The sequence below is a fragment of the Tupaia chinensis genome, unplaced genomic scaffold (genome assembly GCF_000334495.1).
Source record: "Tupaia chinensis unplaced genomic scaffold, TupChi_1.0 Scaffold000423_1, whole genome shotgun sequence".
Lineage (NCBI taxonomy): Eukaryota > Metazoa > Chordata > Mammalia > Scandentia > Tupaiidae > Tupaia > Tupaia belangeri.
In genome coordinates, this window is record NW_006159928.1 from 8,261,991 (window position 1) to 8,288,764 (window position 26,774).

The following is a 26,774-nucleotide window of genomic DNA, read 5'->3' on the forward strand; positions in this document are numbered from 1 at the left end:
AATAGAAGACATAATATTGAGCGAAGTGAAGACCTTGAAAGATGCACATTGTATATCCCCACCAATTTGTACTGTGTGTCTGTGAAAGAGATAAAAGAAAGACTCAGACAAGTGCAAAGGAGAAACTTCAAACTTTCATATGACTTTTCTGCATAGGTACCCTGAGACAGTGGGACATCCATCCTGCGTATAGTGGCTCTTTTCTACACCGGTGCTATCAGAAGCACTTACCAGTCTTAATGTTTTTTTAGGCTGAAGCTGGCCTCAAACTCACATTCCTCCTTTGTCAGCCTCCTGAGTAGCTGGGACCACAGTTACTAGCCCCTGTGCCCGGAGTCATGCTTTTTAATGACTAAAGATGAATGGCAGCACTTTCTTTACCCAGTTACCATTTTATATATTGAGGCTGCTCTGAAAACTCAGTGACTAAGATGCCATCAGGTTTAAGTGGGTCTTCCTCACCCTGTGAATAAGCTTGCTTATTTCCATGAGCACCCCAGGATGGAGTCAGCGTCCATCTTCCTGTGGCTTTTAGTGGCTGGCATGGCCTTTATAAGGCAATGTTAGAGTCCAGCTGTCTGTTGGCCTCCGAGTCTCAATTCACCCATCAGGAAATGGGTATAATAATAGCATCTCCCTTCCTCGGATGGTGTGAGGGTTAGAGAGATGGTGTGTATTAGTATCAGGGACCTGGTAAGTGGGCACTCAGGGAACGCTCATTTTTGTTACTTGTTTTCATAGAAGTTACACTATGTCACGGTCCTCTGTTTATACAAGACGGGCGGTCTTCAGAGAGTTCATGGAAAATTGCACATTATGAAAAATTATGCATGAATTTCAAAATGTTCTTGCACCAAAATGAACTCATACTTTAATTCCATCTTCTACAAACGTTTTGAAGCCCGCTGGTATAGCTGTCTTCATGTGGCTACCTTGGTGCCTTGCACATGAAACAGCAAAAGGATAGAATAACAAAGGGCGCAGATGCGAGTCGCTTTTGTAATGAAAACCAGCATTAAATAAGTGATAAACATGGGCTGGCCCTGCAGCCTGGGCTAAGGGAGCCAGATCGTACATGACTGGGTACGTGTGCGCGTGTGCCCAAATCCTACGGCAATGGAGAAGAGATTGCAGTGTGACCATGCTCCACTGGCGGTGCTTTTCTCCCTCTCTCTATCTCTGTCTCTGTCCCTCTCTCTGATAAATGCACATGTCCTCTGGCAATTAAAAAAAAAAAAGATAAACTTAAAATCTAGGGCACCAGCAAATGGTGTAATGGTTACATTGCTGGACTCCCACATGGCCAACCACAGTTCGAGTCCTGGACCCGAAGGCTTGAAACTCATGCCTGATGTGTGCGCATGCATGCTCAAAATCCCAAGGGGTGACTGGAGGAGAAGGGATTGCAGTGTTGATCTTCACCCTGGGGAATGATTTCTTGCTTTCTGTCTCTCTGTCTCTCTCTGTCTCTCTGGCAAGCACAAGTGCCCTATAGCAAAAATCTCTTTTTTTAAAAAAAGTTATTGCCTGGGGACAGCAGGTGGCATGGTGGTTAAGGCACTGGTTTCCCACATGGTTGACCACGGTTTGAGTTCCAAATCTGGCAGCTTGAAAGTCACACTGGGTGCGTGTGTGTGCATGCCCAAAATCCCAGGAGGAGAATGGAAGAGAAAGGATCACAGCATGGCCATCCCAACTGGAGAGAGAGGTGTTATTTCTCACTTTCTCTCTCTCCTCACAGTATGTGCCCTATAGGAAAACTTAAAAAAAAAAAAAAAAGAGGGGGAGGGTTGCAAGCAAGAGAGTACCATAATTGGATTTGCAGTTTAGAAATAAAAAGCTGTGTCTCCTCTTACTCTTCTTGGCGTTGGTTTTTCGCTCAGACTGGGCAGCCTGGTATTTTTCACCAGTGACCATGAGTCCATTCCCCTCCAAGCTGGCCTTGTCATACCTCCAGCCTCAGCCTGAAGGTGTCTCTCTAGAGACTTGGGGGAAAATGGAGTTTGGCATTCGCATGAGCTGGGCAAATGTCTCCAAAGGTTGCTGCAGAGAGACCAGGAAGCCTACACCACCCATCGTCCTTTTCCGTCCAACAGACCTTGTGTCCTTGTTTTTGTTGGCTGCGAACATTTATCCCAGGGGGAGACTGGAAACTCTGCCAACTCCCTTCTCATCAAGAGATGAAAGCGGTGATAGGACTGAAACCCTGCGTCTCCACAGCAACATCCCGGCTTATCCTCACAATGTACCCAACAAGCTTTACTTAATTGGGACGGGTTTAGGGGAGAATAGTCAAGATAGAATCATTGGCAACATATTCCTGGAAGTAGAACACATCACCTTCTTCACTTAATTGGATAATTCATTTTAAATTGGGTATGCAGTCCCGGCAGGAAAATGTTAGTATTAATAATACATATCTGAGATTAAGTATTTGTGCCAAGAAGTCTGGCCCAGGAAGAATTCTTTTCATTCCCAAAAATAAAAATTACAAAGATAAAATGATATATTTTCAGAATGGAGAAGGTAAAATAGTCCAACAAGTGTTCATGTCCCAGAACTTTCCAGAACACGTTTGTTGGTTGTAGAATTCCACAGAAGACCCATCTAACCTGGACTCCCTAGGGGTCCAGGTTGTGTCTTGGAGGGGCCCTCCGTGCCTAGCCCTGGGTCTGTGCCTGGAGAGTCTGGTGTGTTTCGTCGGGTGTCTTGTTTTTCCTGTGTCTCACGTCAGCCCCTTGGATGGTTTGAAGTACAACAGATGGCAACTGGGTTTTTGCTTGGGGACCGAGGGGGTAACCAGGGCCTCCCTGTGAGCTTTTGGTCCTGGAAGCTGCCTAGAGACCTGTGGAGTGGCCGCATTGCCTCCTGGAGGGCTTCCAATCTGGTCACATCACCCCGGGAGATAGCAGCTGGCAGAAGGGGGCTGGACTGCTGGAGGCGGAGGACAGACACATGTGTGATGGGGGGCTGCCTACCTTGCACTGCTTCCAAGTCAGCTTCCCTGTGGCACTCAGTGTTCCCCCAAATAGGGACGTTGCTAAGAAACCGGGATGAGCGGGAGCCTCGGGAGCACCGTCCGCACCGTGTTGATGGGGACGCTTCTGTGCTCAGTGTTCAGCTGCCAAAGCTCCTGCAGACGTGCCAGGTCCACTGACGTCAGGCTGCCCAGGCCCACACGAGGCTGCGTTTGCAACATGACCGTCCCTGCCTCTGTGCTTCTGTGCTTCTGTGCTTCTGGCTGCAGGAACATTCGGCAGTTGTGTGGACAAACTGACAGAGCCCCTAACAGTCACATCATCCCACCCACCACGCGCCGTCCACCCACCGCCCCAGCTGCTGCTCTGAACTGCCTCTTCCCACCCCCTGCCTGTGCCCTGACAATGGTGTATCTCAGTTCCTACCCCAAATTTGGAACAGATGGAGGGAAACTCACATGGATAGAGCATTTGGGTGTAAGCCAGGCACTGTGCTAGGTATTTTTACACTCTCATTTTCTAACTCATGATATGCCTGTCCTCCCGGGCAGTATTGGGCCCATTTCACAGGTGTGAATACTGAGTCTCAGAGAGGTTTAAGTCACAGATCCCAGGCTCAGCAGGTAGCAGAGCTTTCAGCTAGGAGGCCTGACCCCGCGGGTTGTTGTTCAGGATTGTGGAGCTGGAAGACCATACAATAGCAGAGACGCAGACCCTGACCTAAGTCCTGCCATCCTAATACTGCTGGTAGCTACCCGAAGGGCAGTCACAGGGGAGAGAAGATGTGCCCTTGAGAATTTTCTGAGCCAGCTGAGGACATGAGGTGGTGGTTGGAATGGCCCAGAACACACCACACTTTCAGAAGACACTTCCTAAAGGAAAGCAGACTGGCGGGTGGCTCTTCTCTGCTGTGCACCTGCCTAGCTCCCTGTGGCCTTCAAAAAGAGACTCCAAACTCCCTTCACCATCTGGCCCCAACCTATCTGCCTCCCCGCAGGTCTCCCACCTCACTCAGCATCTTCTTGGCAGTCATTCCCCTGACCCCCTGCCTTTCCTGCTGGCCCACCCCAGGCCTTCCTTCCAGCTCCTCGCTGCTCACCTCCACCTGATACCAGCCTTTGGTGATCGCCTTCCCCACTCCCAGAGTGGAGCTTGCTTCTGCTGGCTCTGCCTCACTGGACCAGGGACTGGCTTCCTACCATTCCCAGGATCTTTGCAGAGCCTGGCTGTGGTGGCACCGAATAAATGCAGAATGAGGAGGAAACAGCAATCATCCCCCTCCATACAAGGAAGTCTGTCATCCTGGGGTGTTGTCAGCCCTGGGAGGGACCTCAGCAACTATCTTGCCTACCTACCCCTCCTCTAACAAGTGAGGACTCCAGGGGAGAGGTGATTTTTCAAGTAATTTGGTGCCAAAGCCAGGATAAGAACATACTCCCAGACCATCAGCTCATGAAACTTCCCACTCCCATCTCCCCCACCCCCTGCCATCTGCCAGCACTGAAGGTGGTCATCAGAATGGAAAAAGGCCATTGTGAACAGATCCCCTACCCTGCAGGGAAATGAGGAGGGTAGGGGACTCATGTTGAGGGAGCAGTTTTACATTTTATTTTATTAACACTTCTGAGGTTTCTGAATAAAAATACCCTTGACTGTTTAAAAAAGAGCCAGGAAGGAGATAGGGCTCCCCAACTAGTGAGAATCAGCAGCTACCCAAGAGAGGGGGTGGGTAAGATGGCAAGCCAGGCTTGCAAGATGGCGCTTCTCTCTGCAAGGCTTCTCACTGCAAGGTAGCACTGCTCACTGCAAAGTGGTGCTCTTCACCTTTGGGATAGCTCTCGTCACCTGCAAGACAGTGCTGTTCACCGCAAGATGGCGCTGCTCACTGCAAGAGATGGTCCTGCTCCCTGCAAGATGGCGCTGCTCACAGCAAGAGATGGTACTGCTCTCTGCAAGATGGCGCTGCTCACTGCAAGAGATGGTACTGCTCCCTGCAAGATGGCGCTCTCACTGCAAGAGATGGTACTGCTCCCTGCAAGATGGCGCTGCTCACTGCAAGAGATGATACTGCTCCCTGCAAGATGGCGCTGCTCACTGCAAGAGATGGTCCTGCTCCCTGCAAGATGGCGCTGCTCACTGCAAGAGATGGTACTGCTCCCTGCAAGATGGCGCTCTCACTGCAAGAGATGGTCCTGCTCCCTGCAAGATGGCACTGCTCACTGCAAGATGGCATGGCTCACTGCAAGATGGCACTGCTCACTGCAAGAGATGGTACTGCTCCCTGCAAGATGGCACTGCTCACTGCAAGATGGCATGGCTCACTGCAAGATAGTGCTGCTCACTCACTGCAGCAAGTTGGCACTGCTCACTACAAAATGATCCTCCTCACTTCAAAATGACACTGCTCACTGCAAGATGATGCTCCTCACTGCAAGATGGCTCTCATCACTGCAAGATGGCACTCCTCACTGCAAGATGGCGCTCCTCACTGCAAGATAGTGCTCCTCACTGAAAGACGGTGCTCTTCACTGCAAGATGGCTCTCTTTTTTGCAAGATGATCATGTCTTCACTACAAAATGGTTCTCTTCACCTGCAGTACCCTAGGGTACAGGTCCTTGGGCAACAAGGGCTAGGGGCCCTCTCAATTTCAGATCCCCTACCTTGGTGAAACGATTCATGTTGCAGCTTACTAGTGCCAGACAGTAAAGAAATCTCAGCCCAAACCACAAGAAAACCTCCTCTGGGAGTTGGTGAAGTCACCCAATTCCAAGACAGAGTTAGAAATCTTTATTGGCAGCACGTTATTCTTAGAAGCTTGAAATGAGGTGTGAGTTGGCTGTGTGTGTGCATGTAAGTGTACACTCTCCAAACTCCAACTTTTGGCCAAGATGCCACTCCTCCTGGGGCCTAGGGCATTTCAGGTGAGGGCAGGCCGAGTGCTGGGGTAGGCTAGCAGCCGTGCCTTCCAGCCCAGATGGACAGAGATGGTTCTACGAAGAGGTGTATTGGCTTCCAGGGCTGCTGTAACGAAAGGCCTCAAATCTGGTAGCTCAAATCAACAGAAATGTACTCTTTCACAGTACTGGAGGCCAGAAGGCTGATGTAATGGTGCAGCAGGGCCACACTCCCTCTGAAGGTTCTAGGGGAAGAATCTCCCTGCTTCTTCCAGCATCTGTTGGCTCCTGGCAGCCCTAGGCATTCCTTGGCTTGGAGCTGCGTCACTCCCGTCTCTGTCTTCTTCATCACACGACGTCCTGCCTTGTGTGTCTCTCTGTATCCTCATAAGGATACAAGTAAGTCATGGGACTTAGTATCTACCCTAAATCCAGAAGATTCCATCTCAGTATCCTTAACTGGTTTTACATCTGCAAAGACTCTGATTCCACATGTCATAATCTAGGGTCCTGAGTGGACATGGATTTGGGAGAGGAGGCATCATTGAACTTACTACGGGGGAAAAAGACTGCCTCGGTTTGAGGCAGCTAAGGTTGATGGGTCAAAAAGCCCTTTCATAAGATACTCTTTAGAAGGGCAGGAGTGAGGTGAGCCAGCCTTTCAAAAATCCATAGCAGAGTCTCAGACGGCCATTTCTGCTCCGGTTTAGATGGCAGGGGCTGAAAGGAGGCAGAGCCTGCCACTGCCCATCTCAGCAACAGACGCTTAGGGACGGAAGCAGAACGGCACCTTTTCTGTTCCTCAGAGCCTAGCTCCGAGCCTTCTTCAGGAAAGTGCCTACCAGTGTTTGCTTAAGAATGTTTGCTGTTAAAAAGAAGGGACTCGGAGCGTGACTCCTACAGTGATTACTTGTTCTAACTTTAGAGAAAGGACAGTTTAGGTTTTGTGTCAGGAAAGAGGGAGTCAGTCTGTGGTCTGGACAGGAATGCAAAAGCTGAAGTCACGGTGTTGCCAGGAAGCTGGTGGCCTGGAGGCACGCCTCTGCTACCTGCTGGTTGTGTGAACTTAGCTCAGAGCCTCAGGTCTCGCATCTGTCAAATGGGTACTGAAGTGCTGTGAGGCTTGCCCAAGAGGATGTGTAGGCCCCCGGTAAACTGGGAAGTGAGGTCACAAGCATTCCGGACAATTTCCGATTATTGCTTGCTAAGCACCATTCCACTTGGGGAGAGGACATGTTGTGAGGACCTCAATGAATGGGCACTAACATGCATTAATCCTTTTGAAGAAAATCCGGTGATGTGTTTGTATTGCCATTTTAGGGCTGAGTAGACTGCAGCCTACCGAGCTCAAAAGAGTGAGTCAGTCTGTGGTCTGGACAGGAATGCAAAAGCTGAAGTCACGGTGTTGCCAGGAAGCTGGTGGCCTGGAGGCACGCCTCTGCTACCTGCTGGTTGTGTGAACTTAGCTCAGAGCCTCAGGTCTCGCATCTGTCAAATGGGTACTGAAGTGCTGTGAGGCTTGCCCAAGAGGATGTGTAGGCCCCCGGTAAACTGGGAAGTGAGGTCACAAGCATTCCGGACAATTTCCGATTATTGCTTGCTAAGCACCATTCCACTTGGGGAGAGGACATGTTGTGAGGACCTCAATGAATGGGCACTAACATGCATTAATCCTTTTGAAGAAAATCCGGTGATGTGTTTGTATTGCCATTTTAGGGCTGAGTAGACTGCAGCCTACCGAGCTCAGTTCATGTAACTTCCCCAAGGTCATAATAAGTAGAGGCTGGGATTCGAACCCAGCTCTGTCCGCCCCATCATTGGTTCCATATAACATCTCGCCCATCAAGGCTCCTGGCCTACATGCTTGTGCAAGCTGCTGCTCTGCTGAGGCCTGTGGGCGCTCGGGGGAGCTGGTTGGTGGGGGGCATACAGGCTATGTACAGTGGACAGTGACTCCCGTGTCCTCCCCTCACCCTCATCTCTCGACTGTGCCACCGGGAGACTGGCTTCTGATGGCGGTGGGACTGCTGGGTCCCTGGCACCTGCTGCCAGGGTGTCCTCTCAAGCAGGCACCCACTCTGCCTGGTGGATGGGCGAACGCGTTTCTATTTCTAGCTAAGAACAGCCTGTATGGACGACCAGCCTCTTCCTCACAAGCAGCTACAAATAACCCTTCTTAAGCAAGGACCGTGCTTCCTGCGCTCAAAGCTGGCTTTCCCCGGCTCTCTGCGGTTAACCCACCATTACTCTGGAATGCAGGGACCCCTTGGTCCTGGCGGATTCACTTTAGCAGCAGCCTCTGGGCCAAATGTAGCTGCTTTCTGGAAGAGGGTGTGGTGGCAGAACAGAAATGGCTTAGCTCTTGGCTCCAGATACAGTTGAGTTCAAACTTCGGTTCACCAGTTACAGTGTGATCTTGTGCTAGCAAGCTTTTTAGAACCTCTTTTCTTTTTTTATTCTCTTCCCTTCTCCCCTCCCTCCCTCTCTTCCTTTCAGTCTTGACCAGACCCACGAAGCAGTGCTTCATGAGGCTAAAGCCATGTGGGCAGGTCCCAGTTCATATCTTCAGGTCTCTGCATGTGCCAGGTGCATGCATGTGCCCAAGATCTGGCGAGCTGAGGCTGCAGGGTGGATTGTGGAGTGAAGACCCTGTTGGAGTGCTTGTCTCTCTTTCATGGAAGAAATAAATGAATAAACTTTTTAAAAGGAATTATTTATTTAATTTCTATTTTATCATCATCATTTTTAAATTTACTATGGTGCATGCATGCTCACCACAGAGAAACAGAGAGAGAGAGAGCACACGCAAGTCATCAGGTCTGGGACTCGAACTGCAGACAGCCATGTGGGAGTCCAGTGCCTCAACCACCACACCACTTGCTGGCCCCCCTTTTTTAAAAGAATTATTCATTTAATTTATATTTTATCATCATCATTATTTTAAAAACAACATTGTTTTTAAAACGTGATTTTGAAACTTTTGCAAAAACATCTTAATTTGGACAAGTAACATTAAATACCAGTTATTTTTCAAATTGTGAAAATGCAGATAAGCAACAAGAAATGGTATAATCGAGATTGTTTTATTATACATCTACAATTTTTTTGTTCTCCATTTATTTAAATATATATGTATAACTGTAGAAAATTCTGTTTCATTTAAATATCAGGACTGTGGTGTGGTGGTTGGATCTCACATGGACAACTGTGTGATTCCAGTCTCGAACAGTGGCTTTAAAAACATGCTGTGTGTGTGTGTGTGTGTGTGTGTGTGTGTGTGTGTGGAAAATCCTGACAGAAGGGAGAAATGGGGAAGAAGCTACTGCAGTGTGACCATCTCCCATGAGGGTTGCTTTCTCGCCTTTCTCTCTCTCCCTCTCTCTCCATTGCACCCTTTGTCAAATTAAGAACAATGATACAAAACCAAAACAAAACAAAAAAGAAATAAAATATTAGGTTGTGGGGAAAGTCATGGTGTATTTTTCTGTTTTTCTATGAAAAAATGCATCATGACTTTGCCAATGACCCAGGAAGAGAATCATCCCGTGCCTATTGCTTTTCCCCACCTAACACAGAGTTAAAGACAGAGGAGGGCTAGCAGGTGGTGTGGTGATTAAGGTGCTGGGATCATGTGTCGAGTCCCAGACCTGGCAGCTTGAAAATCATGGCAGGCACATGTGTGTGGGTGCCCCAAATCCCAAGAGGACAATGGAGGAGATGGGATGGCTGAGTGGTCACCCCCGGGGGTGATTTCTCACTTTCCCTCTCTCTCTCTTTCTCTGGCAAGTGCATACACCCTATAGTAAAAAATCGAATAACTAAAGACAGGAAATAGTCACAATATATTGTGCTATTCTGTCGTATGGCTCTGCTAATATTTAGCCCATCCTATCTGGTGGAAGAGTGGATAAACCACACCGTCCAACCAAGAGCCTTGACGTCTTCACCTTGAAAATGGGAGGGCAGTGCCCCTCCTCCAGGGTGGTTGTGTGTGCAGCAGCGGGGCCCTCTTTAGTCGGGGTTCTTTCCTTTGTCCTTCCTCCCCACTGGTTCCTTTCACCCAGGGTGTATACACGAGGAGATGACTGCAGCCCAAAGAACCCCCCTGGTGGGTTTGCTCGCCACCGCAACTCCTGATGCCACGCACCAGGGGTCTCCGTGACAGGCGCTCAGGGACAAAGGCCCTGGCCTTGCAGCCTGCACGAAGCCTGCGTGCTCTCCAACTCTGAGAAGCATCAGGGGACAGTTGACATCAGCCAGGTGCCTGGCGAGTGTCTGCGCCACCTTCCAGGGTCTGCAGTGCGAGCTCTCTGCTGCAGGCTGCCATGCCATCATCTAAGCAGAACACTTAGACTCAGCCATTGCTCACATCTGCAGCTCCCTCTGCGCCCAGCCCCCCATCCTCCCTGCCCTGGTCCTCAGTTAATTGGATCGTGTGAGGCTTTCTTCACAGAGGATGTCAAGTGCTGGCCATGTTAGGCATGATAGACCATAAGCCTTGTGTCTATTTCTTGTCTGAAGTCAACTAAATGAAACATCATGTTTCCCCTGCCTGGTTGAGTATGTAAACCAGATGTAATTCTGTCTGCTAGACTGATCAGGTTACTCAGAACTTGGGCGAAAGCAAGTATTATATGCACAGCCTTCAGAGAGTGTTATTTTTGAGACCGCTAAATTGTCACTGAGGCTGACAGAGGGTGGTATTTGTATTTGGCTTGTTTTTGCTTAAATGGAAGTGTTAAAATAATGATGATAATATGAATAGCAAGAACAGGTTGCATATCCCTAATGCAAAACTCCAAATCCGAAATACTCCAAAAGCCAGAACCTTTGGCATGGCTTTCATGATGCCATAATTGGAATGTCTGACCTCCTGCGATAGGTTGTAGTCAAAAAACTGCAATACAAAAATAGTGTATAAAATTACCTTCGGGCTGTGTATATATGACATATATGAAACATAAGTGGGTTTTGTGTTTAAACTTGGAGCCCATCCCGAAGGTATCTCATTATGTCTGTACAAATCTTCCAAAGTCCAGAAAAATTAGAAATTGGAAACATTTCGGGCCTCAGATATTTAGGATAAGAGATCATCACCCTGTATGTATTATTAGCCTATTGTGTGTGGGTATATCGGGTGTTCTGATATTTTTCATATGAATTATTCAGTCCTGTGAGGCAGATGGGTCCGTGCCCACTTTACAGATGAGGAAACTGAGGCTCGTGGCTGGTATGAGTTAGGTGGCATCTGCACTCAGGCAGTGACCCTGGAACAACTCCTTCTGATCCCAGCAGCAGCCCTCTGAAAGGCCCAGTCTGGTGTTTACTGGAAAGGTTTTCCCTGCCCTCTCCTCCTGAGCCCGCCCTGCCACCAGTTCTGGGGTTAAGACAAGACCTGGGATGTTCCTTAGGAAGAGTCTTCCATACAATCTCCGCTACTTGTTTAGTGAGCCGCTGACATTTCTCCATTTTTTTCCCTGAATGGTTTTCTTTTATTCACGATTGAGTGTGTGCACGTGCATGAGAGAAGGAGAGGGAGAAAGAGAAGGCACCCGTCAGTGGGCCTGAACACACCAGTCCTTCTTCCTCAACTCTCCCATCAGGATCCTAGGCTCAGGAGTATGTATGCCCCACCTGCCATTGCTGGGGCTGGGGGTTGAACTCCAGTTGACCATGTGGGATTGACTTTTTCTGCACAGTGCTTAACTGCTAGGCTACAGGGCTGGCCTTCTCAGTTTTGAAAAAAAATTTATTGTATCTGTTTTTTTCCATTAGCCATAGAGACAGCACCCCCAGCAGCATCTCAATGCTGTGACTGCCCTCAGCCTCAGCCAATCCCAAATCACAGGCACAGGTGTGCCCTGTGTGCCCAGAGGTCTCTGGGACCGTCCCACGTAGGCCAGCTCATGAAGTGTCATGCCCTTACTGTGCACCATCGCACAGCTTTTCACTTCTCAGTTTCGAGAACAAGGGAAGAAAGTGGCAAAAGTAGAGGCCCAGGGTCCTGTAACTTCGTGGAGAATGGTGGAGAACCAAGGCTGCAGCGATGGAGAACCCACCACCAGTCTGGCTTCTCCTGGAGAGGAAAATGGGAGATCAGATAGCAGTCTGAGCGCAGAAAAGCTAGACACGTGACCCTAGATCAAAACCGGATGCCAGCTCAGGACAGCCACCTGCAGCTCGTTTTTGCCGAGTAAATGGATACGTGAAACCATCGTTCACTAAGTGCTCATAGGAGGTGTAAGGTTGTAGGGGTTTGTATACAGCCCCCAGCATCTGTCTGGGAATTTTCAGTCAAAAAAGCACGTGTAAGAATATGAATTGGACACGTACCACAGACCTGTAACCAGTCTGGGAGTTAGCCATAGAAAATGGTCTCTCCTGGGATGAAGGCTGTGGCTTCACACCTGGGGCAGTCGTCCCTATAGTTAGAGACATTTCTTCAGCAAACATTTGTTACCATATTGAAATAGTATGGTAAAGACATCATCATTTTTAAAAAATAATTTTTTATTTTATTTTATTTATTGCTTATTTTTTCACATGAGTGCACCAGAGAAAGAGAGAAAGAGAAAGCAAATCGCCAGGTCTGGGACTTGAACCGTGGCCGACCATATGGGAAGTCCAATGTCTCAACCACCATGCCATCTGCTGGCCCCCATGACATCATAGTGAAGAGAGTAGATTCAGCTGCACGAACATCTCATCCTCACCTAACACTGTATACAGTGGTCTTCAGAAATTCAGAGAAAATGCATATTATGAAAACAATGATGCATTTCAAAAAGTTTTGTACCAAAATAAACTCATAATCTATTTTCATTTTCTCACAAACTTTTTTAAGCCACTTTGTATAATTTTTTTTTTTTTTTGAATTACAGTGCTGGAGGCCAACACATGGCTTGGTGGTTAAAGGTGCTGGACTTGCGCCTGGCCCATCTGAGTCCCGTATCTGGTGGCTTGCTTTCTCACTTTCCCTTTTTCTCTTTCTCTCCATCTCTCTTCGGTGAGCGCATGTGCCCTATAGCAAATTTGAAAAAATAGTAATAATCAATAAAATTAAGAAAAATGACAATACATAGTTACTTCAAATCTACCAACTATTCGGGGTCACTTATGCAGGTGATCCCAAATCGCTCTCCCACTTGAAAGGGAAAAGGCCAAGTAGCCTGTGTGTGAGTGTGTGTGTGTGTGTGTGTGTGTGTGTGTGTGTGTGTGAGCACATACTTAAACACAACTATGAACACACCTGCTGTTGGAGGTAAGCCCACAACCTAGCAGGACAGCAGCCGGCACTGAGGAAAATGGAAATGTGGCCTACTTGTTTGGTGTTTGCCCTCAGAGGGATTTTCGTGTGGGATTTCTTCTGTTGCTAGAGGTGGCTGGACTGGTGGCAAGGGTTCTTTGGCACACATTTGCCCTGCCCTGTAGGCTCCCACATTCTCAAAACAGCACATGGTTGCGGTGACAGTGGGATTAAAAATCAATATCAGGATCTGATCGTTGGCCTGGTATTGACGCTGGAGTCTATTGTGGGTGGATGTAGCTGAAGTCGGCCCCATCCTCGCTGCCGGGGACCTGACGTGGAATGTGGAGAAAGCACTGGCCCTTGTTGCAATTATACTTTCAGTGCAGAGTTACAAAAAGGCTGGTCCCACATGTGTAAAAGGAAGCAGATGTGTGCAACTGTCTCTAAAACCATGCTGGAGAGTCATTAGCCGGCCGGACGCAGACCAGCATTCGCCAGGTTCCCAGGCAACGAGAAGCAACAAATACTTGTGAGTCTGGGATGGAAGGGGTGAAAAGCAGACTTTCTCTAAATATCCTCATCTCTTGTCATAATAAGAGCCCCTACTCAAGTGTTCTTGTGTTCTGGGCACTCTAAGTCTGCCCAAATTTTATACCTTCTTCTGTAATGGTCAGAAGCTCAGGAGTCAGGCTGCTTGGATACTGTCGTCTTTCCTACGAGCACATAATGATGTATAATTTATACTTCCTGAGCCTCAGTTTGCCCCTCCACACAATGAGGACATTATAGTTCCAGTCTTTCAGAGGACCAAGTAGATAATTGTCACTTTTTGTTTTTGTTTGGTTGGTTTTCTTAGAGAGATTTTTGCTCTAGGGCACATGCGCTCACCAGAGAGACAGAGAGATAGAAAGCAAGAAATCACCCCCCACGGGATATGGCCACACTATAATCCCTTCTCCTCCACTCTCCTCTTAGGATTTTGGGCACACATGCACACGCAGCCAGCATGAGTTCCAAGCCTCTGAGTCTGAGACTTGAACTGTGGTCGGCCATGTGGGAGTTCAGCACTTTAACCATTATGCCACCTGCTGACCCCGTTGTTACATTTTTAGAGCAGAGCCTGACAGATCATGTGTGCTTGGCAAATACTAGCTATTCTTATTTTTTATATATACTGTGAGTTTTCTGAGCAAACTCTCTTGGAAAGAAACTTCCCTTTGGAGGCCAACCGAGAGATATTCAAACATACGTGCCACCGATATGCTCCCAGGCAGGGTCAGCCCTGGAAAATACGTAAGAAGGAGCTGTCCATTTAGCTGCCAGGGGTACCTCCACTTTGAACCCACCATCTTACTTAATTCTCCACCCATGGGCATCCTTATTGGGGGGTATTTGAATGTGTCCTCCAAATGTTATGTGTTGGAGACTTAATCTCAATTGTAACAGTAATAAGAGATGGGACCTTTAAGAGAAGATGAAGTCATGACGTTTTCACCTTTGTGAAAGGGTTAATGTCATTATCATGGAAGTGAATCTCAGAGCAGGTTCCTGAGTTTGGCCATCTTGTGGGCTCGTTCTCCCCTTTCATCCTTCCACTATGGGATGACCCTCATCAGATGCCTGCACCATGCTCTGGGACTTCCCAGCCTCCAGAACCTGTGAGCCAAATAAACTTCTGTTCTTCGTGAACCACACTCTGTGGAATTCTGTTCTAGCCGCAGAAGACAGGCTAAGGTGGGAGCTTTCCCGCCAGCTCCCCTCAGAGAAGCAGACCTCCCCATTGCTGATCCCAACTCTCAAACATGCTTGACCGCGAGCTCTGACCTCATCTACGTGACCTGCCCAGTCCTGCTCTCAGCTCTCTGCCCTCGCGGAGGTTTCTAAAAGTGTCTTGCAAGCCAGACTGAATCCATCTTTCCCATTGGTCTCTGGAGGCAAGACCCACCTTGGTTCTTCCCAGAGGCTGTTGCTTCCTCCTTTAAGCCAGCACTTTACATGTCTCCATCCTCGCCACCATGTGACCTTTCCCCACAGAACTCTCTTGGTGTCCTTGCCGCTGTCCTTGCAGAGACAGCAGCTGCTGAAGGGCCCTTCTCTCCTCTCCTCTTTTCCTATTCAGGTTAGGGGTTAACGTGTTACCACGACTGCCGTCTAGGAAGTTTCCAGTCTCCCCCTTAAATGTGTAAAATACTCAAGATTCTGTATGTTCTCTCTCTCTTTCTTTAAAATTTATTTATTTGTTTATTTATTTATTTAATTCCATTTGTTATTATTATTTTTTACTTTGACCAGAGAAAGACAGAGAGAGAGAGAAAGGGAAAGCAAGAAAGCAAGCCACCAGGTCCGGGACTCAAACTGCAGTCGACCATGTGGGAATTAAGTGCCTCTAACCACCACACCACCTGCTGACCCCCTTCATGTTCTTTTTTGGAAACAGCTTTATTAAGATATAATTTTTTTTTTTTTTTTTTTTTTTTTGCTTATAGGGTGCCTGCACTTGCTAGAGAGATGGATAGAAAGGCAGAGAGACAGAAAGCAAGAAATCACCCCTGAGGGGAAAATGGCCACACCGCAATCCCTTCTCCTCCTTTTTCCTCTTGGGATTTTGGGCACACATGCATGTGCACCCAGTGTGTTTTCAGCCACCGGGTCTAGAACTCAAACCACGGTTGTATGTGGGAGTCCAGTGACATAAACGTTATGCCATCTTCTGGTCCCTAAGATATAATTTTTATTCCACACTATTCACCCATTTTTTCCTGTTGTTTGTTATGGGCACATGCGCTTGTTGGAGAGAGAGAGGAAGGGAGAGAGCACCACCCCAATGGGTCATAGTCCCTTCTCAGTCTCTTCTCCATTTCTCCCTCCTGTTGAAGGCACAAGTGCCTGGGTGTTTTTAAGCTGAGATTTGAACTGGGATTTGAACTATAGTTAGCCTTACTGGAGTCAGCTCCGTAACCGCCACGCTACAGGGCTGGCCCCTTCACGTTCTTTTTAACACACCAAGGTCCAGCATTGCTGAGATTTTCAATTCCCAGTTGTATTGAGGAGTAGAGACATTTTTATCACTGTCCTGCAGCACGCCTTGATTTGTTCATGAATATAGAATTCCTACCTGGACATTATGTTCTGTACCTGTGATAAAATTAAAGCGTTTTTGTTGTTGTTGTTTTTTTCAACAATTAGTTTGTAAGACCTGCCAGGGAAAAAAAAAAATCTAATCATACAGTTTCTCTTTTCCTTTTTTTCTGTGTAATTATTTAGGCTCAAAAAATTCTCTCAATTTAGATAAGTGTTCACACTGGCTGAGAGAAAACAAAAGGAGAGCTTCCCCTCAGGGAGGAAAATGTGTGAGCTAAAAAGGGAACTACCTGAGGATCTTAGCAGAGAAAGCATTAACACACCAGGCAAGCACACCTCGCATCTTACCCTGCTGGCAGCTGATTTTCCCAGGCCTGTCTCTGCCCAGGCCTGGTGCTGCACTGGGCAGAGACCCTGCCAAGACCCAGGTGCAACTGTTAGGCTGCCCAGACCTCCTTGCAGGTGTGTAAGTGGTGTTCGCTTCTCTAGTGTGAGGGTGCGGAGGCCAGTGGAGTAGCAGGGATTCAGCGGGTTAAGCTGGAAGCTGGTCCTGGAACTGTTCGGCTTTGACTCTGTCCCTCAGTGACGTCAGGGCCTCCGTGTGGGCTGGGGCCCGGGGAGGTTTCTAAGGGACTTGCATGAAAGGGATTTCCTGTGCTGAGTGTGGGTCTCATGTGTCCCTCACTTGGATACCTGCCCTGAGGAATTCCTCCTTAATGATCTCAGTGACATGGTGAATGTGTCTTGCCCTCCTGTCATTTAAGGGGGAAAAGGACAGATCAGAATGCCATCATAGGGGCCAGCAGATGGCTATGTCTCTGGACTCTCATGTAGTCTACTGCGGTTCGAGTCCCGGACCTGGTGGCTTAAACTCACGCCGGGCACATGTGAATGAGTGCCCAAAGTCGGCTGAATGTAGTTCAATTTCAGGACCTGGAGGCTTGCTTTCTCGCTTTCTGTTACTCTGTCCTTCTGGCATCTGTTTCTCTATCTTTCTGGCGAGCACATGTGTCCTATAGCAAAAAGCTCCCCCCCCCCAAAAAAAAAAGAAAAAAAAAAGAATGCCATCATGTACCAGGATGACTGGCAAAAGCATGATATATTTAGACCTAAACTATGGTCACAAAGGAACATCAAAATTTAGATGTCATCTCTAGTAGAGAGCTCTTTCACTCTCTTCTTCCTCTTTTGTATTTCAAATTTGTGTGAAAAATGTGGAGAGTGTAGGCTTCAGAACCAATAGATTGGGTGGTTCTTGGGAAATTACTCCCCATCCCTGAGCTCATTTGTGGGAAGGATACCTTCCATACTCCAAGAAGGTTCATGTGGGGTTCCCAGGAGGTAAGTTTGTGGAAAATGTGTGTTATGAAAAAACTATGCATGGATTTCCATTTTTTTTTTGCACCAATATAAACTCATATTTTAATTCCATTTTTTCAATACCTTTTTTTTTTCTCCTAATTTGCTATGGGGTACATGTGCTCTCCAGAAAGAAACAGAGGGGGAAAGTGAGAAAGCATTTCCCCAGGAGGTTTATAATCCATGTTACAATCCCTTCTCCATTCTCCTCTTGGGATTTTGGGTGCATCCACACCTGCACTCGGCATATTTTTCAAGCCACTGGGATGAGAACTCGAACTGTGCGGTCATGTGGGATCCAGCGCCTTAATCACCATGCCAATAGCTGGCCCTCCATTAACTTGAAGTCCTGTCATATACAACACCTGGTAGACAGGCACTCAGTAGACTGCTTCTAAGTTCTCCCCCAAATGATTTTTCTCTTTTACCCTCATTTATACTGAAGTTTTAGGAGTGGTTTATAAGAAAACATCAGAGTCCTTTTCCCATAGATGGCGCTAGTTCTTTGTGCTTCAGGGAGACCATCTTTGTCTCCCTTGGGCACCTCAGACCCTGGGAGTCCAGCCCTGGGTGAGGCACACAACAAACCTTTGACAGACAGATTAGAAATCTGGTAGGTTCTGTCGGGAATTACCATATTGATTTAATAAACCTCACCTCCACAGCAATGCAAGCTTTAATATAAAGTTCCTTCTCCCAAAAGCCTGGGGGAAGTTGCAATGATGATTGTTTTCATTTACACTCTAACATCGGAGGACTGGAGCTGCAAACTGGAGAGCCAGACCCCACTAGTAACTTACACGGTGTAAATTTCATAAATACCCAAGTAGACGATTTGTTTTTCCTCCAGTGGCTTTCTGGGCAGAAAATTCAAAAGGAAAACATGACTATATGATTTAAGAAGCCGCTGTGGTGGTTGCAGCTGATAACTTACATTTCTATAATGCCTTCCAGATTAGAGCATGCCTCCCCATTATTTCATTGAATTCTCATGCCTCCCAGCAATAGGTAAGAGTACAGTATTATGGTTAAGGAAGTACTGCCTCTGCCATTTACCTACTAGGTGACCGACCATATGAGTTACTAAAGTGCTCTCCGCTCCTTTTTCTACATTAAAAAAATATATATATTTGCCTGGGTCCAGCAGGTGGCATGGTAGTTAAGGCTCTGAACTCCCACATGGCCGACTGTGAATCAAGTCCCAGACCTGGCAGCTTGAAAATCATCCTGAGTGTGTGTTGTGTGTGTGTGTGTGTGTGTGTGTGTGTGCGCGTGCCCCAAATCCCAGGATAATGATTGTGGTGTGGCCATCCTCCCTGGAAGCAGCGGGCTAGGGGATGATTTTTTCACTTCCTTTCTCTCTGTCTCTCACCTCTCTGGTGAGTGCATGTGCCCTATGACATAAACCTTAAAAAAAAATATTGTTCATAGGATGCGTGTGTGTACCAGAGAGAGACAGAAGAGGGACAATGGGGCATGGTCACTCCACAATCCCTTCTCTTCTGCTTCTCCATCCTTTTGGGATATTGGATGCATATCCACACACTCCTTACCTGTATTTCAAGCTCCTGGGCTGTTTTTCAAACTCTGTTTGGCCATGCAGTATCTGGCTACCTTAACCACCAAGCCACATGCCAGCCCTATGTTTCTAATTTTTAAAATGAGAATAAGGACTCCTCCTTTTCAGGATCACTGTGATGATATGGATGGGGTATGAATCATCCCAGCCACATAGTAAATGCTTACTAAATGGCAGGTGTTACTAAGTATGCCATCCTTCACGCTACAGGTAATCAGTTTGCCAAAGATCACACCCCTAGTATTTAGCAGGACTGGGAACACGTCCAATTCCTCTTCCTCCAACTGTATATCCCTCTGTCCGCTACCGCTCAGCCAACATGTGTACTCAGGGCTATTTTAAGGCTTCTGCCAGCAAAATTCTCCATCCTGTTGTGCCCCTTCCTGGGTCTCTGCCCCTGCTCCCATTTCACAGGGCTCCTTTTGTGTTTGCAGAACATCATCAAGAAGGTGATCGGGCAGAAGTTTGTGTACAAGTTCGTCTCTTTCCCGGAGATACTGAAAATGGATCCTCATGCAGTGGAGATCAGCCGGGAGAGCCTTGTGCTGCAGGACGGCGACTGCAAGGTGCCCCCCGAGGGCCGCGAGGCCCACAAACACAGCCTATCCGCCCTCAAGAGAACCAGCCGCAATGAATACATCCACTCAGGCCTGTACTCCTCCTTCACCATCAATTCCCTGCAGAACCCACCGGAGGCCTTCAAAACCATCAAGACGGAGAAGCTGGAGGAGCCACCGGAAGACAGCCCCCCGGTGGAAGAAGTCAGGACTGTGATCAGGTTTGTGACCAATAAAACCGACAAGCAGGTCACCAGGCCTGTGGTGTCCCTGCCCTCCACATCTGAGGCTGCGGCCGCCTCCGCCTTCCTGGCCTCTTCGGTCTCCGCCAAGATCTCCTCTTTAATGCTGCCCAATGCCGCCAGCATCTCATCCGCATCGCCCTCTTCCTCCCGGTCCCCGTCCCTGTCCCCCAACTCGCCCCTCCCTTCTGAACACAGAAGCCTCTTCCTGGAGGCCGCCTGCCATGACTCGGATTCCCTGGAGCCCTTGAACCTGTCATCGGGCTCCAAGACCAAGTCTCCATGTCTTCCCCCAAAGGCCAAAAAACCCAAAGGCTTGGAAATCTCCGCGCCCCCACTGGTGCTGTCCGGCACTGACCTCGGCTCCATCGCCCTCAACAGCCCAGCCCTCCCCTCGGGATCCCTCACCCCAGCCTTCTTCACTGCACAGGTAAGTCATTCTTGTCCTGGCCTCTCCGAGACTCAGTAAAGCTTAGCAAAAAGCAAGAGGGAACCACCAAAGCAGCTTCCTTCTGTTCTTCCACACATAGTCCATGACCGTGGGCCAAAGTCACTGTAAAAATGACTCTTCCTTCCCCAGATTAAGATAGACACAAGAGAAAAGGTATATTGGCAACAGTGGGATCCTTGTTTTTTTGTTTTTGTTTTTTTGTGTTACTTGCCAGAGGGCTTGGGTGCTCCAGGAGAGGGTCGGGGTTGGGAGAAAGCACCCTCTAATGGGGTGTGGTCATGACAAAATCTTTTCTACTCTATTTCTCTATCTCGTCAGGATTTGGGGCATGCACACACACACACTCACATGTGCTCACACACACACACATTCACATGCCTGACATGTTTTTGAAGCTGGCAGGGCTGGGATTTGAATGACAGTCAGCCATGTGGGATCCGGCTCTCTTAAATGCTAACCTGTGGGGCCAGCCCGGTTTTTTGCTTTTAGTGACCTACAGATCTTAAGATGGAACACGCACACTGGCCTTCGGAGCAGGTGCAAGCAGCGTTGCCCTAGGGAACGCTGAGTGGGCTGAGTCAAGGTCAGAAGGCAGTTGGGCTTCATGAAATGTTGAAGGCAGAGTCTTCTTGGGTCCACTTCATAAGTAGTTATTTGGTTTTGGTTAATAGGAAAATATAATTTTTAAGCTACCACGTCCAGGGCTTGAACTAAAATTAAAGTGAATTTAGGGGCAGGCAGGTGGCATGATGGTTAAGGGTGCTGGAGTCCCACATGGTGGACCGCAGTTCAAATCCTGGACCTGGTGGCTTGCTTTCTCACTCTCCCCCTCTCTCTCTCACTCTGTCCTTCTCTGGTCAAATTAAAATAAATAAATGAATGAAGATAAATAAAACAATTCCTTAAAAAATAAAACTAAATTTGGACCCAGGTAGCCTGCTTCTGGAACCCAAGCTCTTACGTTTGAAGCTGTATTTGCACTGGTTGGAGAACGCCAGTTGTCCCTGCTTGTAACCACAGTCCATGAGGTCAGCAAAGCCGCTGAAAGGAGCTCTTTGCCACTTTGTTCTCCACAGCTTCTCCCAAGTGTTGGCCCAGGGATTTCATGACAGACCAAACCTGTAGGTGGCTAGTCATGTACCCGCTGCCTAAGGACCGCCCAGAAGTGGTTCAGAAACAGCACCTCAGAGTAGCTCAGGAAGGAACTTGAGAAACGGGGCCAGGGTGGACAACCTGAGGGTCTCTTCCCTGGTGTGCTTTGTGTTTACACCCCTGAGGCTGAGAGAGGCCTACAGCCGGGCCAAAGCCAGCTCTGAGCTCAGTGTCTGTTCTCCACGGCCTGTCCCCTTCTCAAAGCAGAGTGGGATGGGATGCCAGCCCTGTCTTCTTCTCCAAGGATGTCAGTTCTGTGGTTTTGGGCCTGGATCCTGTGAACTGAGGGGTGGTTTCCCTCAGTGGGACTGAGATCGGTGCCATAGGCCGAGGGGAGGAGAGCCCTGGATAGGGGAGAGGGATCGAGGGTGGATGCCAAGTGGATGCAGAGAGTAAGGCCAGGAGATAGCATTCGTGGGAATGGCCTAAAACCAGGGGTAGAGAGCCGAGGAGAGCCAGGGCTCTTTGGTAGCGGGCTCGTGTCGGGCAGATGACAGCCAACGGTCCTCAGCCAAGCTGTGTGGATCGGGCCTTGACATTTGAGTTAGTGCTGAGAGTCCAAAACCAGGAGCAGGACTTCCCGAGAAAAGATAGGGGGCAGGGGTTGGACCGAGGCAAGAGAGGGGACAGCTGGGAGAGACCCAGACTGAGAGAAGGCCTTCTGGCCAAAGGAGGGAGGGGATGCCAGGTGGGCTCTGAACCCACTCAGAGCCAATGGAGTCTCGGGGTGCACTGGGGAGATAGTAGGACTTCAGGACCTAAACTCTACCTTGGAATGCCCTCCCCCACTCCCACCCACGGAGTGAGGGAATTGGTGACGAGGGAGGACCAAGAGGAAGCAGAGCAGGGCAGGGATCGGGGCTGTGAAACTTGGCTGGTCTCCTGGGTGGTTTCCCTGACATCAGACAGGAGGATATTTGTGGGCTTTTATTTTGACTTGACCAGTCTGGGGCCTTTCAGGCTGAGGGCAGGCTTGAGGTCCAGGTGAGGTCTGGATTTTCAGAGAGGCCCCTCCTGAGGAGCTGCTACAGGGGTGTCCCACAACCCACCCTGCAGCCGCAGTTCTTCCCAGGAGAAGGGCAAGCAGGACAGCACCGCCTCCTCCTGCATTCCTCTCAGGCTCAGCCTTAAGAAGAGCCCGCTTCTTGGAAGCCATGCCCAGGGACCCAACAAAGGACACTAGGTCTGAGGGATCTCTCTCCTTCCAGGGCTGGGGCTGTCCCTGACCCCAGACATCAGTGATAGGCACCCTCCCTCAGATCGTGAGTTCCGACCTTAGCCCTTTTCTTGTCACGGGATGCTGCGTCCCTCTGCGGGGTGTGGTGTGTGCAGTATGACAGCAAGGACGCTGTCCATAGAACCATCCGGTAACCTGTGGGGACTTCGATAAGCTCTTGCTGGCAGTTGGCTTAGCAAGGAAGGGCATGTTGTACCAACCTGATCCCCTGTAAGTGAGATCCCCAAGATGGGTTCCTTCCAGCTAAAAACAGGCAGGAAGTAGAGTAGAAACGAGTCTTGGCATGACCCATGTCATGTGGTTGCTGTTCCCGCTTGGGACCATAAAGAAAACCACATCATGTAGCCCAAATTCAGATTCAGAATTGCTCTCCACAACGTGACGTGTATAAAACATCGTCAGCAGCGGCCACTTCTCCACCGCCATGCCACCGCTAGCATCAGAAATACTCGCGTTGTGGCTGCAAGGAGCCAGACAGTTGAAAGTACCTTAGTTCTGTTTCGGTTTTTAGGTCTATTTTTTTTCTTCCATGAGTGAAAAGACAGAGAAACAGAGGGACAACACCCCCAACAGTGTCTCGATGCCACAATCCTGCTCAGCCTCAGCCAGCCCTGGATCCTGGGCATGTATGTGCCCGGCATACTCGGGGCTGTGTCCAGAGTGGTCAGCCTCACACAGCATCCTGTTTTACTGGTTTTACTGGTGTGCCACAGTCAGGTCCATGTTTTTGAGTTTCTTTTTTTTTTTTTCTTCTTTTTTGGAGAGGCTTTTGCTATAGGGCGCATGCGCTCGCCAGAAAGAGAGAAACAGAGAGACAGAAAGTGAGAAATCACCCCCCAGGAGTAATTGTCATGCACACACACGTGCCCGGCGTGAGTTTAAGCCGCCAGGTCCGGGACCCGAACCGCAGTCGACCACATGGGAGTCCAGCAACACAGCCATTGCACTAACTGCTTTTGAGTTTTGAATAAAGATTATTAGTGTAGGTAGACATGATTACCCAAAGGCCCCTCAAACAGGGGACCATGATGAACTGAAAAGCTAGAATACAAACACCAATAGGTACCCGGGCGATAACTACGGGGCCATATTTGCATGCTGCCACAGAGCACTGTGGCTGTCTCTGTTGGCATAAGCTGCAGAAATTGAGACTGGGGGAGGAGCCAGGACGTGAAGCTCTCTGGCCCCTTGCCTGGTAACAGGGCAGCCCAAATGGTGCCAGCTGGAACTCTTGATCCTCTGTTGTCTCCTGCACCTCGGTGTCATCTGTTCCTCTTCCTTCCATTTGTCCCTTCTGTGCAGTCCCTCTGTCCTCCCATCTTAACCAGGTGAAGTTCATTGAGAATTGGCACCTTGCATTTCCCTTCCTTTATGCTAAGCCCTCTGTTAATCTGAGGTGTGCTATTTGAGATGCTGAACTGAGATAGTGCGGGCACCAGGGCACGCCCTCATCCACCTTTGCATGCCGCAGGGTGTTTTCTGAGCAGCGGCCTCAGCACTCGCTGAGTGGAGACAGCCTGCTGAGGTCTGAAGCGCCTCGTTCCTTCAATGCTGATCAACGAGACAACTTTGAGCCCAGATCGTAAAGTGGGAATTTGGAGCAGTGGGCAGTCTGGCGAGGAGCAATCGGGTGTTACGTGTCCCAGTCCAGTGCTGGGGGACTTACTCATCTGGTGGTCTCTTTGGCCATTTTTACCAGCAGGAAAGAGTTTGTGTTTTTCTTCCTCCCAAGGATAATACCTTTCTTCTCGCTCTGAAACACTTTCCCAGCTCAACCTGCTGCAGCTCTGTCCGTATTGACCACTCTCTCGGGCCAGGAGTTCTTGGCAGCGGAAGTCCCGGGTAGAGTTTTGTGCAAATGGCTGATGTCCCAGGTGGAAGGAAGCGTTTGGTTCTCTGAGCTACAGATTTCCTTAGAAAAACCACCCATCACCCTGGGACCCCCTGTCTCCCCACTCTCCATGCCTTTCCTGTCGCTCTTCTATACCTACCCTCAACCCATATGGAACTCTCCATTTTATTTATTTTTCCTTAAGACCACTGCGACACAAACTTCTGTGGGATCCGACTGGTCTCTTAGAGTCCTTAAAACCATGTTTTTATTTGAACTTGGACAACTCTAGGAGTTTCCAGAGAGTTACAGTCACCTTTTATTTGAGGATTTGGTTTTTTTAGCCCCGAGGTGGCATTGCCATGGATTCTGTTGGCCTCTGTGGGAGTTTAAGACTAGAAATGCTAAATAGAATCTTAGTTTTCTCTCCTTTACTTTCCTAAAGACCGAGTGACGGACTTTGCTGAGTACCTCAGCTTACCGAATGAAGTACTCACCTTCTTGCTGAGCGGCTCATCCGTATCCTCTTTAATCGGCCCAAGTAACAAATGGTATTATCATTCGTTAATCCATTTGGGAGATAATGTTACTGGAGGTGGGAGAAGAATACTGAGAGGGCTTCATGGAGGGGGCGATCACGCGTGGACAGGGTGTTGACAGATTGGCAGTTTTTCTGGCAGACCAGGTAAGGAGGGCACAGTAGGCAGAGGAACAGCTTGAGGCGAGGCATACAGATGTGCCCGGCTCAGTACCGGGGAAGTACAGCAGTTCGGCAGGTGGGAGGCCAAAGCCCAAGCTGAAGGAAGTGGTGGGAGGGGGGGTGACAGGAAGCTCCAGGGTAAGAGTGGCAGCCTGAGTTGTGCTCTGGAAATCCCCCTGATGGCCTGGATTGAGAAGGGGGAAGGCTGGGTCCTGTGAGGATACTGCTGTGCTCCTCCAGGTGAAAGATGATGAGTCTCCAAGGCTGTGACCGTGGGGTGGGGTCGGAGGGGATGGATCTGAGACCAGGGAATGCCATCGCCATTAGCAGGACTTGTGACTGGCTGGGTGGACAAGGGAAGAGCAAGCTAGGTGAGTATAAGGATTATGGGAGGAAGAATAGTTTGTAAGGAAAAGGTTCCAGGCCCAGCCTCTGTGGTGTGCTGCTCTGCAGTGCTGGAAGCCACATGGCCAATCACAGGTTCAGGTCCTAAGTCATCCTGAAACATGTGCCCAAGATCCTCAGTACCGGGACCAGCAGATGGCATAATGGTTACATCGCTGGATTCCCACAGAGCTGACCGTGGTTCAAGTCCTAGACCTGGCGGCTTAAGACTCAGGCCAGGCATGTGTGTGTTTGTGCTCAAAATCTTGAGAAGAGAATGGAGAACGGATGGTGGCATGACCATCCGCCAGGGGGTGATTTCTTGCTTTCTGTCTTTCTCTCCAGTATGCAATGCACCCTATATAAAAAAATCTTTCAAGGGAAAAAAATCCTCACTACTTGGAGGGCTCGGGAAAGGGGACGCTCAGCTGGGTTGCCACTCCCGCTTTTCTCTCTAGTTTGTTGCTCACTCTCTCTCATGGAAGGAAATAAACTTAAAAAATAAAAAAGGCTCCAATTTAACTCTGGGCCACGTTGAGTTTGAGAAGCTGGTAGGACATTCAGATGACAACATTCTGCTGCAGCAAAGGAGAGTTTGGGGCTGGAGATACGAGGACTTATCAACAGGTGAGGGTACTGACGCCTTGGGAAGGGAAAGGGAAGTCACTTGTAGGGAGGAGCCAGAGCCCTGGGAGCTGTGGACTGGGTGGGCAGGGAAGTTGTGGAACTGGGTGCTGAATACTGGTAGGTTGCAATTCTGTGGTTCTCTGTTTATTAGCTGAGCTCGGGCCACATCAAGAAAGAGGATTCACACCAGGAAATTAGGGAGTGTGTGAAACTGGGTTATGGGGGAACCTGGCACTGTGGACAAGGAAGTCATCTTTCCTTTCTGAAACCCTGAATTGTGGATGGACAGTGTTTTAGGGTGACTGACTTGGCAGTGGTGAACAGAACAGATGGGGAGACCTGAGGCAGGTGGGCTGGCTTAGGTAGCTGCTGTCTGCTGTAAGGTGATAGGGGTCTAGATGCAGCAGGGAAGGGAACGAGAGGATAAAAAAGAAAGGGAGTTCCAAGAAGGT

At 48.8% G+C, this 26,774-nt stretch overlaps 1 protein-coding gene across 2 annotated transcripts in view; it reads left to right on the forward strand.

The window, feature by feature from the left end:
• Positions 1-26,774, forward strand: part of ELK3 (ETS transcription factor ELK3) — an 80,237-nt gene that overhangs the window by 38,327 nt on the left and 15,136 nt on the right. For both annotated transcript variants that reach the window (XM_006154882.3, XM_027774356.1), the window contains exon 3: positions 19,576-20,370. In XM_006154882.3, the coding sequence (XP_006154944.1) occupies positions 19,576-20,370 (795 nt within the window). The remainder of the gene's footprint in view (positions 1-19,575; positions 20,371-26,774) is intronic.